Source organism: Hyperolius riggenbachi, chromosome 12 (genome assembly GCF_040937935.1).
Source record: "Hyperolius riggenbachi isolate aHypRig1 chromosome 12, aHypRig1.pri, whole genome shotgun sequence".
Lineage (NCBI taxonomy): Eukaryota > Metazoa > Chordata > Amphibia > Anura > Hyperoliidae > Hyperolius > Hyperolius riggenbachi.
In genome coordinates this window covers 168087631-168100648 of record NC_090657.1, presented here as the reverse complement: position 1 = coordinate 168100648, position 13018 = coordinate 168087631, and the positions used below count along the sequence as shown (strand labels likewise).

Sequence of the window (13018 nt, the reverse complement as noted above, 5' to 3'; positions counted from 1 at the left end):
GTTTCACCCAGCACCCAGAGGAGGCAAGCACCGCTGTCTCCTGGATTCAAGCAACCTGACACTCGGAAATGCTTTGTATGTGACAGGGTGGGTCATATCAGCACGACTTGCCCAGAGAGGAAGAGGGAGGCCCCAAAATCCAGTGAGGCCTCAAACCCCAGTGAAGTCCCAACGGCTTTGTGTGCTACCAGGAATGCCACTGGCTATGCAGAGAATCTGCAGCTTGTCACGGTTGGGGGTACAGTTGCCACTGGGCTGAGAGACACTGGAGCAGAAGTGACTCTCATACATCCCCAGCTTGTGAACCCAGAGCAGTACCTACCTGGGAAAATGATTGCTGTCAGAGGAATTGGGGGTGTCACCCCAGCAATACCCACCGCCTTGGTCCACCTGGATTGGGGGGCCGGCAGCGGACTGAAAGAAGTTGGGGTAACTGACAAAATCCCCACCAACGTTTTGCTGGGTACTGACCTGGGACGGTTAGTGGCCCGGTATGAGCCTACCCCAAACCCTGTGGGGCCTGCATCCCCAGCAGAAGTTCAGGACTCTTGCAAGGCACTGTTGGATAATGCTGTGCAAGTGGGGAATGCTGGCGAGGCCCCAGGGGCTATGGACTGTGTGCTAGGAGCCAGCCCTAGTGAGTCTCCAGTGCCTAGGCCTGGAATGGAACCTGTTGATACCAAGAATGCAGAAACTGATGAGGTCATTTATGACGCACGGACTATCGAGGCGATCGAGGCAAGAACTGTTGATGCTACTTGTGAAGTGCTGAGTAGCAATGTGTGTAATGATACCGATAATGTGGATGTTTTATGTGATGTCCCAAATGACAATATATGTAGGGCTGATAATGCTGATGTCATATGTGTTGTACTACATAATGCTGTGTGTCATGTGGACACTCCGTCAGCTGCAGGAGTAACCAGCGGCGCTCGCTGGGCTGCAGCAGGTGGACTGTCCACTGAAGGGGCAGATGGCACTAGGCCAGATCCTTCCCCTTCAGATGGTTTCCAGACCAAAGGTGATGGGGTTTATGATACGTGTAATGTGGACGCTCCCTCCGCTGCAGTGGTAACCCGCAGCGCTAGCGAGTCTACAGCAGAGGGACTGTCCACTGAAGTGGCAAATGTTGCTGGGTCAGCCACATCCAATCCGGAACCTGGCCTGGAGGGCCCAGGAGCCTCTCCGTCTGCAGCCTTCCTGGAATGTGTGACAGGCAGCCCTGAGCTCTCTGGGGCTGTTCGATTTGACAGCAGCCTGGAAGAGCTCAGGGGGCTAGCCAGCAGGTCACCAGCTGGGAGGGGCGGGCTGAGAGGGTTCTGGGAAGTTATTCCCTCGGAGCTGTCCGAAGTGGAGGAGGCAGCCCGGCAGAGAATCGTTCCCCAAAGGGACCGAGAGATAGCTCCTGCCACTATAGAGAAAGTGCGTGTAGCGACGGTTGGAACCCTCCCCCAGCTGCAGCACTGTCTCTATGGTCGCGAATTCATGGTTGTCACTGACCCTCATTCCCCTGGTTGGTTACGTCAGGTTGTCAGGGGCAATGACACATTGCAGCAACCTGACCTAGCTTTCCAGTCCTGTAGCTTGGAGCTAAGGAATTACCCCCCCAGGCCCGGCCGTCAGTGTCGGCTTTGGCAGGACGATTCGTTAGAATCATTTGCCGGTGCCGTCTGGAAGAGGGGGCGTGTCAGGAATATATTGGGGTGCTTATGATGTAAGGATAATATTTTCATTTTTCTGTCTACTGGGTAAAACCTCAGATGTGTATTGGGCTTGGGTGTAATTGGTCACCTGGCCAGAGTAAACTAAAGTCTAATGTAATTCGGTATGTAGATGTCCATTACCTCTGCCCCATTGTCCAGCAGGGGAAACTGTGTGTACTGCTAATTAGCGGCCAATTGAGGAAGAATAGGCTGGTCGGCATGGCTTTTGAGTCTGGTGTCAGCCATTGTTCCATTATTCAAGGAAAGCCTGCTAGAGTCTTGGGGGCAGGGGGAAGCTGACACCTGAATGTTTGAAATGTATTTGACAGCCTACGGGAAATTATGGAAGGGGTGAAGTCCTTTTGATACCATTTTCTACCTGTGGAAATTGAATTATTGGTGGAGGTGCAACCTCCTTATCTTTGATCAGCTAGGAAGTACTGTCAACAATGGGGTTGTCACCTGTAACTTGGACTAGGGAAATCTTTTCATGTATGTGGATCTCTGAAAATCCCATTTATGTCTGAGAACTGAGACAGGAAAAAGCCGTAATCAAGTTTTCACCTGCAGTTGAAAGGCTCACTTCACAATCTTTGATGTATGGACTTTTACCTGGAAATGGAATATGTCTGAGAATTAATTAAAACCTAGTTCCTCCCCTCCCCAAGGAAGTTGCAGCCTACAGGCGTAGCTCAGAGTATAAAAAGCAGAGGCGGATGCCTAGTGACTGTCTTCTCTCGGAGGTAGCGAATAGCTAGGGAGGATCGCGACTCCTGGTCGAACCGGCGTCCTCCCGTCAAACAACGTTCTAACCTAAGCTGGTAACGTTCTTTTTTCCCCCGTTTATTTTTACGCAAATATCCGTGTGTGGTATCTTTGTAACTCTTAATTGTGTAACTTTTTTACTTTGTCTTTTTGTAATCTTTTTGTATATATTAAGTTCTGCATTGTTCTATGTTTTTCTAGAATATTAAATTATTATTTAATAAGTTTGACTTCTGCCGTACTAAACTAACACTCATAGCCTAGAAGAGACTGAAGTGTAACCGTGTATAAGTTCATGCCTAATTGTACGCTTGAGCAACACCACCGTATGAAATTGTAATTGCATTGTGTGTGGGGGAGTTTGTCATACGTTGGCCTAAGCGCGCAGCTGACCCAACGTACGAACAACGCCAGTGCGAGTAGCGACAGCAGAGTGGCTAACAGTATCGTTCGGAACGACTGTTAGTGGGTCTTTGCTTCACGACAGTGTAAGATTGCAACTGTGTGTGTGTGTGGGTGCGTGGCGTTCCCGTATTTGGCCTAAGCGCAAAGCTGACCCAAATACGAAAACGCAGATTGCGTATTGAGCACTCGATAGCTGAGTGAACGTGTCTAGCAACGCTAGTGGTGGCAGTGGGAAGTGTTTGAGGGGTTCCAGCCTTGTTTGTAGCTTAAATAAGGCTGTTCCCCGCTTAATCTGGTCAAACCCGCAGTCGGGAACCGTATACGCAGGCGTGCCGCGGGCTGGTTCCTGACACTCACCCCCACCCCACTAGCCACCAGCCTGACCTCCTCACCCCCACCCCACTAGCCACCAGCCTGACCTCCTCACCTCCACCCCACTAGCCACCAGCCTGACCTCCTCACCCCCACCCCACTAGCCACCAGCCTGACCTCACCCCCACCCCACTAGCCACCAGCCTGACCTACTTACCCACCCACCCATTCCACTAGCCACCAGCCTAACATCCTCACCCCCACCCCACTAGCCACCAGTCTGACCTCCTCACCCCCACCCCACTAGCCACCAGCCTGACCTCCTCACCCCCACCCCACTAGCCACCAGCCTGACTTGCTTACCCACCCACATCACTAGCCACCAGCCTGACTTGCTTACCCACCCACATCACTAGCCACCAGCCTAACCTACTTACTCACCCACCCCACTAGCCACCAGCCTGACTTGCTTACCCACCCACATCACTAGCCACCAGCCTGACTTGCTTACCCACCCACATCACTAGCCACCAGCCTGACCTCACCCCCACCCCACTAGCCACCAGCCTGACCTCCTCATCCCCACCCCACTAGCCACCAGCCTGACCTCCTCACCCCCACCCCACTAGCCACCAGCCTGACCTCCTCACCCCCACCCCACAAGCCACCAGCCTGACCTCCTCACCCCCACCCCACTAGCCACCAGCCTGACCTACTTACCCACCCACATCACTAGCCACCAGCCTGACCTACTTACCCACCCACCCCACTAGCCACCAGCCTGACCTACTTACCCACACGCCCCACTAGCCACCAGCCTATCCTTCCTACCCACACCACTAGCCAGCAGCCTTAAGTACCTATCTACCCCACTAGCCAGCAGCCTGACCTACCTAACACACTAGTCCACCTCACTAGCCACCAGCCTGACCTACCTACCCACTCCACCAGTCTGACCTACATTTGGGGTAATCGGTCTGGCATTTAACATTTTGAGTAATGGTTTATGCATTGGAAATGTTGAGTAATAGTTTCTACATTGGATATCTGGGGTATTGGAAATGCTGCCTTAATATGTGTTTTGGAGGGGAAACATGTAATTACCATTATGGCCTAGCTGTGTTTTGGGGATAAAAAAAAATCAAGGCCCTTTTGAGTTACACTGTTATAATACAGTTGGCTATGCCCATGTTATAGCCACGCCTATTTTCCAGCACGTCATGGCCACGCCCATTTTATGCCACCCGGCTACTTTTTCATGCCACCCGGCTGGAAAAAAATTCTGGGGAGAACACTGGATGAACGTAACACAGACAAATATACAATAAGTATGTTTTCCTAGCGTATTACAATTACAGCTATCAATGAAACTATTTGTAACGTCTGACTAACATATGTATATATCGGCAATGAACCGATATATGACATAAGCAGGAACACTGACTAGCACTGGAGCAATACAGGGAACAGGACTCAGAAGGATTCGCTATCTCTTCGCAGAGATGAACGCAATCCACAAACGGTAACAGGACAGGATTCAGAAGGATTCGTTATCTCCTCGCAGAGATGAACGCAATCCACAAACAGGACCAGGAGCAGGATACTAGCTCAGCACGGGTGCTCACGATACGCGCAAACTACCAAAACGTGCTGGAAGGCTGACTAACTGAACACAGGAAATAAACAGTTCGTGTACGTATATATCAGCGACACTGATGTATCAACGTAACACGAATACAAGGAAAATAACAAAATGCGCAAGTATGCGTATATATTGGCGATGAACCAATATATGACACAAGACAAGCAGAGTAACAACTTCTAGAACAAGAGCAGAACTAGGAGGACTCGCTGACCCCTTCGCAGGAGTCAGCACAGTCCACACGGACTAGGAACGAGGTGGGGCACGAGCAGAGTAACAGACAGAATCTGAGACTATGGTAGCCCATCAAGCATTGCAGGAAGCAGTTCTTTATACTGAGGTCATCCAATGGGAGCAGACCTGCAGATTCCCACACAAGTGAATGGTAATTAATCACAGGCTGACAGCAGGAAAAGGCAGACAATGATATGCAGCCTGCAGGAAAGGGATTGCCCCTCCATTGCAGCAGACAATGTTTGTTTACACAAAAGCATATTAAACTGTCATTAACTTCAGAGCGACTGCAGATGGAATCAGCAACTAGTTTAAGTGCAAACCAAACTATGCAAGCAAATGCATGTAATGACATCAGAACTGCTTGGGTTGCAATACCACTGCAGCCAGCAGTAAACGCTGCAGACATGATCATAACACCGCAACTATATAAAGTTAACCTCTTTTATTTTTTCTCATTCTGCAGGCAAGCGTTAGGCAATATCGCTCTGGTGCTAGCAGCAGCCTTACCATGCAAAGAAAACATCTGAAGACCTTGGAGGCGGCTTTATTACAGGTAGAAACCAGTAAATGCATGTCTAGAAAACGTTTCCTATAACTTCCAGCATTCCCCTAGTGGTGTATAGAGTAGTGAATAGTTACAGAGGTCTGGTCTGGTTGGTACTGTTGTCTGACCTCATTCTCTTCACTGTCTGTGGTGACACCATGGCACCGATTTGTAAGTCCCTGCTAGAACAGCATGTGGGGGCTCTAGCTTCAAATTATAATTTTTTTTGTTGAGTGTGGGGGGGCTAGCTGACTAGTTGTGCCCATTTGGGCGATCAAAATCAATGTTTGTATGGCGAGCTTTAGATATTACTTGCCTAACTCAGGTGTTAAAATAAAGGTTTAGTAGTTTAGCAATGATAGGAACCAAATGTAAACTCACAAAAAGGCTTTTGAGCAGAGAGAATTGTCCAAATGATGGTGCCATTATGGAAGAAAAGTTACCTACAGATGTACTTGGCTAGTTTTCTGGCATGCTTCAATCCTCACTTGCTAGCAAGCTGCTCATGTGTGGACAGATCACAGACAAATCATTCCAGCCCCTACCCTGTGCCTCAAATCTAAAAGCAAAGGGAAGGGAACGAAAGCAGGAGAGCGAGAAACACTAAAGATATATTCCTGCACTGCCTTAACCACAGTGTGTGTAGCAATGCTTCCAGGGGCTGCTCCAAGTACTGGGTGGCTCCAGTGGATCTGTGTGTGAGGTTGAAGACAAAGGAGCGCTCCTCTGGTGCAGTAACTTTTTTAAATAGTATATACGCACATAAAAGTAACACTTACAATGTGTAGGTAGATAATAGTGCATCAAAGGCCTGCCGACAATCCTCTCCTAGCTCCTGCGCTTGGCCAGAGCAGCGGGAGTGATGTTGCAGCTTGGAGCAGGTAGCGGTGGGTGGGGCCTCATCGTACCGAGCCACCTGACGAAGGCGTGGTTAACGCCAAAACGCGTAGTGACATCAGACGGCTCGATGCGATGATGCCCCCCCCACCGCTACCCGCTCCAAGCTGCAACATCGCTCCCGCTGCTCTGGCCAAGCGCAGGGGCTAGGAGAGGATTGTCGGCAGGCCTTTGATGCGCTTTTATCTACCTACACATTGTAAGTGTTACTTTTATGTGCATATATACTATTAAAAAAGTTAATGCACCAGAGGAGCGCTCCTTTGTCTTCTACCTCACACACAGATCCACTGGAGCCACCCAGTACTTGGAGCAGCCCCTGGAAGCATTGCTACACACCCTGTGGTTAAGGCAGGCAGAGACAATGTGTCTCTCATAGCGTGCAGGGAGATGCGGGAGAGTGGCAGAGGGCGTGGCCAGGGGGAGAGAGAGCTGCCCAATGGCAGCTCTGGAAACCATGTAGGAATGCACCTGGTGGGCGTTTCAAACGGAATTTCTCTCCTCAATGTTTACTTCCGAGATAGCAACAAATATTGTCGCTAATCTCGGGGGGCTATAGCGCAGTGGTGAGGACACAGAGCGGCGGTGTGGGGACACAGAGGCATGTCATGAGGCAGAGAACATGCCTTGGTGTCCCATCTGCTTCCCCATGGAACTGCCTCGGGTTCTCTTGCTGCATCTTTATCAGAAGTTGCTGCATCTTTATCAGAAAGATATATTGTTAGTATTTATTTTATACAGACCACTTAAAGGGTGAGATGGAGAGATGGACATTTATGTTTCACTGTGTCTGGAGTTGGACGTTAGGTTCATTTATGGCTTCTACATACCCGGAATTGGTTTTGGCTCATACAGGTTCTGAAAGGATAAGGGGGGGAAATGTCCAAAAGCAAAGTGCCGAGGCTGCCATGCTACTTTTTATGGGATCTTATATCAGGAAATTATGTGCGATTTCATATCCTGCATCGTCTTCATAAAGAATTTACATAGAATTTTTGTTCTGTTTTCAGAGACTCAATGCTGAGAAAAAAGAAACAGAGATGTACAAACCTCGCGTGTTTGCAGAAGAAGGGGAACTTTCCAAAGCCTCATCCTTGGAGTCCATCAGCATTGCAGGGAGCAACTTAAACCTGTCAACTCTGCAAAGTTTTGGATCCAAGTTTGACATCCTGGAGGGCATCTGTGAAGAGCACATGACCGTTACAAAGACCAGCTTTAAAACATAATATTTTAGTACACGAGACGAGCAATCCAGCAGGGATCACGTGTGCACGGGGAAATTAAAGACAGTGTCAGTCATGTAAACCTTGTCTTCAAAGTCTTTCCGTTCAAAAAAAGAAAAAAAAATTCCAGTAAGAATGGAAGCAAAATCTTTTGTGCTTTTTGTATATAAGGAGTCTCAGTTCTGCAACGGTCCTACAGCCTGGCTGTCTCCATATAATAATACCATAAACTGCATGTAGTAGGACCTGTGGATAAGGTGTTGTGTACATTTTGCCTGCTCGTACTGTTCCTGTCATCTCATTTTTCCTAACTTGGCATCAATCAATATCTACCCCATCAATCTCTGATTCTGAATGGAGGGATCTCAATGTAAAACCGATGGTCCCAAAGACTTTGTCCTCAAGATGCCATTTACCGGCTTAAAGAGAACCATGTTCATGAGAAGTAAGGGAAATGGTATAATTCTGTAAATTGTTTTTGTTTAATGGCTTAGACTCATGAAATGGTTGGATGCCAGTTTGCACTAACGTTACTGCATACGTTTGTAGTTTTTATATAGCATGTATTATGTATCCTCAGGAAAAATAAAATGGTGGTTGGTTTATCGTGGACTTGGTTCCAGGGACGAGCACTGAATCTGTAAAGGCGGGTTCTAACTCTGCCCTGTTTCAGAATGCTCATGGAATAACATACATGTATTTTCTCTTTCTCTTCTAATTTTGTGTGTATTTGATTCTACCAAGAAGTTTATATTAAAAAAAAAAAAAAAAAAAAAAAAGACATTGGCCTCATTAGCGCATTCAGTAATGCTGAAAACAGCTGATTTTACCAATCACCTTGCCTAATGCCAATTCATTAAACCTATTACTGCTCTGAAAAGCAAAATTACCCTACTAGTGAGGTAAATTACCGAAATTGTTAGCCAATCAAATCAGCTCCTGACTGGCTCACAGAGCTCTGCTGTCATATCACCAGCAGGGAGAGTGAGCTGCAACGTCGGGAAAGCAGCGTGATCGGCAGATCTGTGTGGTGTGACGTTGGTAGACCATGTTTTTCACACCAGCGGTCTCTGGTCCTTAAAGGAGTTATCAGGCAAAAATAAAAAAAAGTTTCACTTACCTGGGGCTTCTACCAGCCCCATGCAGCTATCCTGTGCTGTCGTAGTCACTCACTGCTGCTCTGGTTCCCCTCCGTCAGCTAGTTTAGTTTTTGCCACTCTCGGGGTCGGCGGGCCGCATTGCGTACATTTTTAAGCATTCCCGCTGGTGCAGGAACATTAACACATACGACAGCACAGGATGGCTGCATGGGGCCGGTAGAAGCCCCTGGTAAGTGAAACACTTTTTTTTTTTTTTTTTTTTTAACCTGATAACTCCTTTAACCACTTCAGGACCGCAGGCTTACTCACCCCTAGTGACCAGGCCATTTTTCACAATGTAGGGCTGTGCAGCTTGGTCAGGTTGCTGCACAGCCCTACAATTTAGCACAGAACTGAATCTTGCCTGCTTTTGTTGTCCTTAATAGGACACTCTGCCGGAAGTCTCTGTGCTGCTGCAATCTTTTTTTTTTTTTTTTTTTTTTTTTTTGAGAAAAGGGATGCTTTTCGCTCCCTCCTCCCTCGTGCCGCCCTAAATCGCCATAAGACGGCGATTGGCACTGTTCCCCGCCCCTCATGGGCATCAGCCTATGAGAGGCCACGCATTAGGAGCTGCTCTAAGGGACAGCGGATTGTCCCTCATACAGCACTGCAGGAGATAGCAGCTGTACAAATGTAAACAAAAGGGGAATTCTTTCCCCATTTGGCTCTAAGCAATCGCGGCTAGTAGGCTGATCGCGGAGCTCTGTGAACTGGCAGGGAACCATCGCGCATGCGCACGCGCGTTCCCTGCTGAAGTGCAGCTCCAGGACTTGACGGCAATCAAGGCGGTCCTGGGGCTGCAACCGTGGTCACGCCCATCCGTGTGACGTGGTCGTTAGGTAGTTAAAAAGGAACTGTTGCGTAAGTCTTAAAATTTAAAACACATAAAAATAATAAGTACATTTCTTCCAGAGTAAAATGAGCCATAAATAACTTTTCTCCTATGTTGCTGTCACTTACAGTAGGTAGTAGATATCTGACACTACCAACAGGTTTTGGGTTAGTTCATCTCTTCATGGGGGATTCTCAGCATGGTCTTTATTCTTTATAAAGACATTCCCTGAACGTTCTTCTTATTTGTATTTCAATTTTAAGATTTTCGCGACAGAGGTCCTTTAAGGAGAGACTGCTGGAACCGAAGTGGTTAATCTCTTAAATAAATCACATAGACTTCTAAAAATAACAAGACTCTAGTTGTTCTGCAGTAAAGTGAAGACTTTGATGGAAGCACACATAAGCTGTGTGCAAATGGGAACATTGTGCCGCGATTGCTTTTCACCTTTTTGTGTGTTGCATTGTTGAGTTTTGGAGAGGAGTTCTCTTTGTTGCAATGGGGAAATACATTGAATGTGAAACACTCACCGGATACAAAAAAGCTGAACGTAAGCAGCCATTTTTTTTCCTGCAAGGTAAACACGAACATGGTAACTCGGACAAACACACTGCAAATGTGGCTCCTTGCGTTGGCATAGTGGAAATGCAGCAAATATGTTTTAGCAAATACAGAAATACTGTTTTCAGCAAATGTGCCAAAGTAACTACCTCCCAACCATCTCCCTCCAGGCCAATAGTCCAACCTGGCCGTCTACCTAGTATTATTTTGATAATAACTCCTCTAACATTGGATCTGTAGTCCTCTCTTTCCCCATTTGTATTCTTATTGTCCAGTTGTATACATTTTCCTAGGCTGAGAAGCCTGATATTTTGGTTTTATTTTTATGAAACAAGTTTTCTTTTAAACTATAAAAAAATAGCGATTCAGAAAGTATAAAAAATACCCTATATTAGAAAACATTCAGAAAGAGAATACAACATTTTTGAAAACATGAAATATAATTTCTCATATGTGACCCATGCAAGGGCATAGCCAGATTTCAGACAATGCAATATCCTCTCACCTCGGTAGTGTATTTGCGTCTTTTACCAGGGTGTGTTTACTTACATGTGTCACCTAGTAATCTATTAATGGGATATTAATGGGGTCCAAACCATCATAAACACCAAACATTTAATATTTAGATCAGTAAAGCCATAGTCACATTGCGGCATAGTTAGAGAGACATTGCTGTCAAAGTACCCTCCTTACCATGCCACGTAAGTCACTGTTTAAAAATCATACAATCTGCATAAGTGTGACAGGCCTTACAATCCGAGTCCTGCCACAAAATGCACCACAGTTTGCAAGAACTACCACGCCCTTTCCCCAGCCTCAAGAGGGAAGACCAGGGGGATTAGGGTAACAGGGAACAAGGGTAGGGAAAACGCCCAGCTGGTTTAAGCTGTGGACTTGATTTTGGCCATCAAGATTGATGCTTTGAAATGTTTTTCATCAAAAGATAGGGGTAAACTATTATTTTACCTTCTAGATCTTGGTTGTACATGTATAAAAGGTGCCCGGTAAAAAGGTCATTGGCGATAGCCGCTAGTAGTATATCAGTAAGATTACTAAATACTACAACTTAATTACAAAAGTAAAATATTAGTAATCGTCACAATTATTTGACTATGACTTAACCTAACCCTACTCTCACATAGAACCCTCCCTCTACTCATTCCTAACCACTGGTGGTACCTAACACCTTAACCCTGCTGGGGGTGACTAACCTTAACCCCCCTCCCCCCATGGTGCCTAACCTTAACTCCCCCTGGTGGTGCCTAACCTTAAACACCCCCCCCCCTGGTGGTACATAACCTTAGCCCTACCCATGGTAGTAACTAACTTCTAAGGACCCCCACACACTCCTACCACTAAAGACTCCCACCTCCTGGCCCACATAATTGTATGTGAAAAAGTCGAGATTAGTGGCTGTAACGGTAAATAACGACTATAATCCTCAGGCGCCTCCGTGCACCCAAATTACCGTTTATAGCCGATAATCGTGGCTTTTAACATTGCTGCCTATGGTGGTGCTGTTATTAACAGGGCACCATTTTTACTTGCTTCGATATTGTGTCTATGTCCCTAAGATTAAAGGCTTATTCACACTATGAGCGGATGCAAGTTTTTTTAAGGGCTGGCGATTTTGTAAATCACTCTAAAAGCTCTTGTGCAATGATTTCCTATGAGAGTATTCATATATGAGCGCTCTGCTTTCTGAATCGCAAATGTGGCTCCTGTACCATACCAGAAAGTATAGGGAAATCGCAAAGCGCTTGAAAAAGCACTCTGAATTGCGATTTCCCGAGCGCTTTGATGAACAAATATAATGTATTTATTCATCTTTGAGTACAAGAGTTCACTTCCTGACTGACGTCAGGAAGTGTAAAAATGAATCACTCAGCAAAAGCACTTAGAACGCTTTCAAGACGCAAAGCACAGGGAAAAGCGCTTTTAAAATCACTAACCAAATCGCTCAGCGCTTGCAATAGCAATAATTTGTAATGTGAACAAGGCCTAAAGGCTTGTCAGGGAAGCTAGCTGCCCAGAAGTCTATGATAGTACTGGCTGTACACAGGTTGCCACAGCTTTTAAAGGAACACCAGTACCAGGGGCGTAACAAGGGCCCACCGGGCCCCCTGCAGAAATACTAAACGCCCCCCCCCCTCGGGGCCGTTTTGGGGGTTAGAGGGGTTGCAGCATGAGGGGAAAGCCATGCTGCACTTCGCCGGTCCCCCCACTCCCTCACCTCGGGCTCTCCTCTCCAGCGTTGAATAGTTTGTGTATGCAGGCGGCGGGCATCGGCAGATACATACCTTACTGTTCGCTCCAGCGTGGATGTTCCTCTCTCTAGCCTCTGACGCGACTTCCTGTTTATACAGGAAGTCGCGCCAGACACTAAAGAGAGAAACGTCCACGCTGGAACACACGGAAGGTATGTAATTTCCGCTGCCCACATACACAAACTATTCAACGCTGGAGGGGAGCACAGAGGGGAGAGCACAAGGTGAGGGGGGGGGACCGTCCCTCCTCCCCGCCGAAGTACAGCATGGCTTTACCCTCATGCTGCATCCCCTCCAGCCCCCCAAAACGGCCGCAAGCGGGCCCCCCTGCGGGGGCAGGAGCTGCAGGCCCTATGGTTACTCAAGTGACCAGTACACACTTCTGATATGGACAACACTATATCTTTGCAGTCACTTCTTTACTGTATGATGGAGTGATAATCTTAAACACTTGTTAGATGAACAATGTATTGAGTGGAATAAACACTACT

General features: G+C 47.1%; 1 protein-coding gene and 1 long non-coding RNA gene across 5 annotated transcripts in view; one reads left to right on the top strand and one right to left on the bottom strand.

Annotated features, from left to right (window-relative positions):
* Positions 1-7789, top strand: part of LOC137541786 (cadherin-like protein 26) — a 136024-nt gene extending 128235 nt beyond the window's left edge. For all 3 annotated transcript variants that reach the window (XM_068263293.1, XM_068263291.1, XM_068263292.1), the window contains 2 exons: positions 5528-5617; positions 7516-7789. In XM_068263293.1, coding sequence (XP_068119394.1) covers positions 5528-5617; positions 7516-7731 — 306 coding nt within the window. In that variant the 3' untranslated portion in view covers positions 7732-7789. The remainder of the gene's footprint in view (positions 1-5527; positions 5618-7515) is intronic.
* Positions 1-13018, bottom strand: part of LOC137541790 (uncharacterized) — a 318006-nt gene that overhangs the window by 277934 nt on the left and 27054 nt on the right. The gene's annotated exons all lie outside the window — the stretch shown is intronic.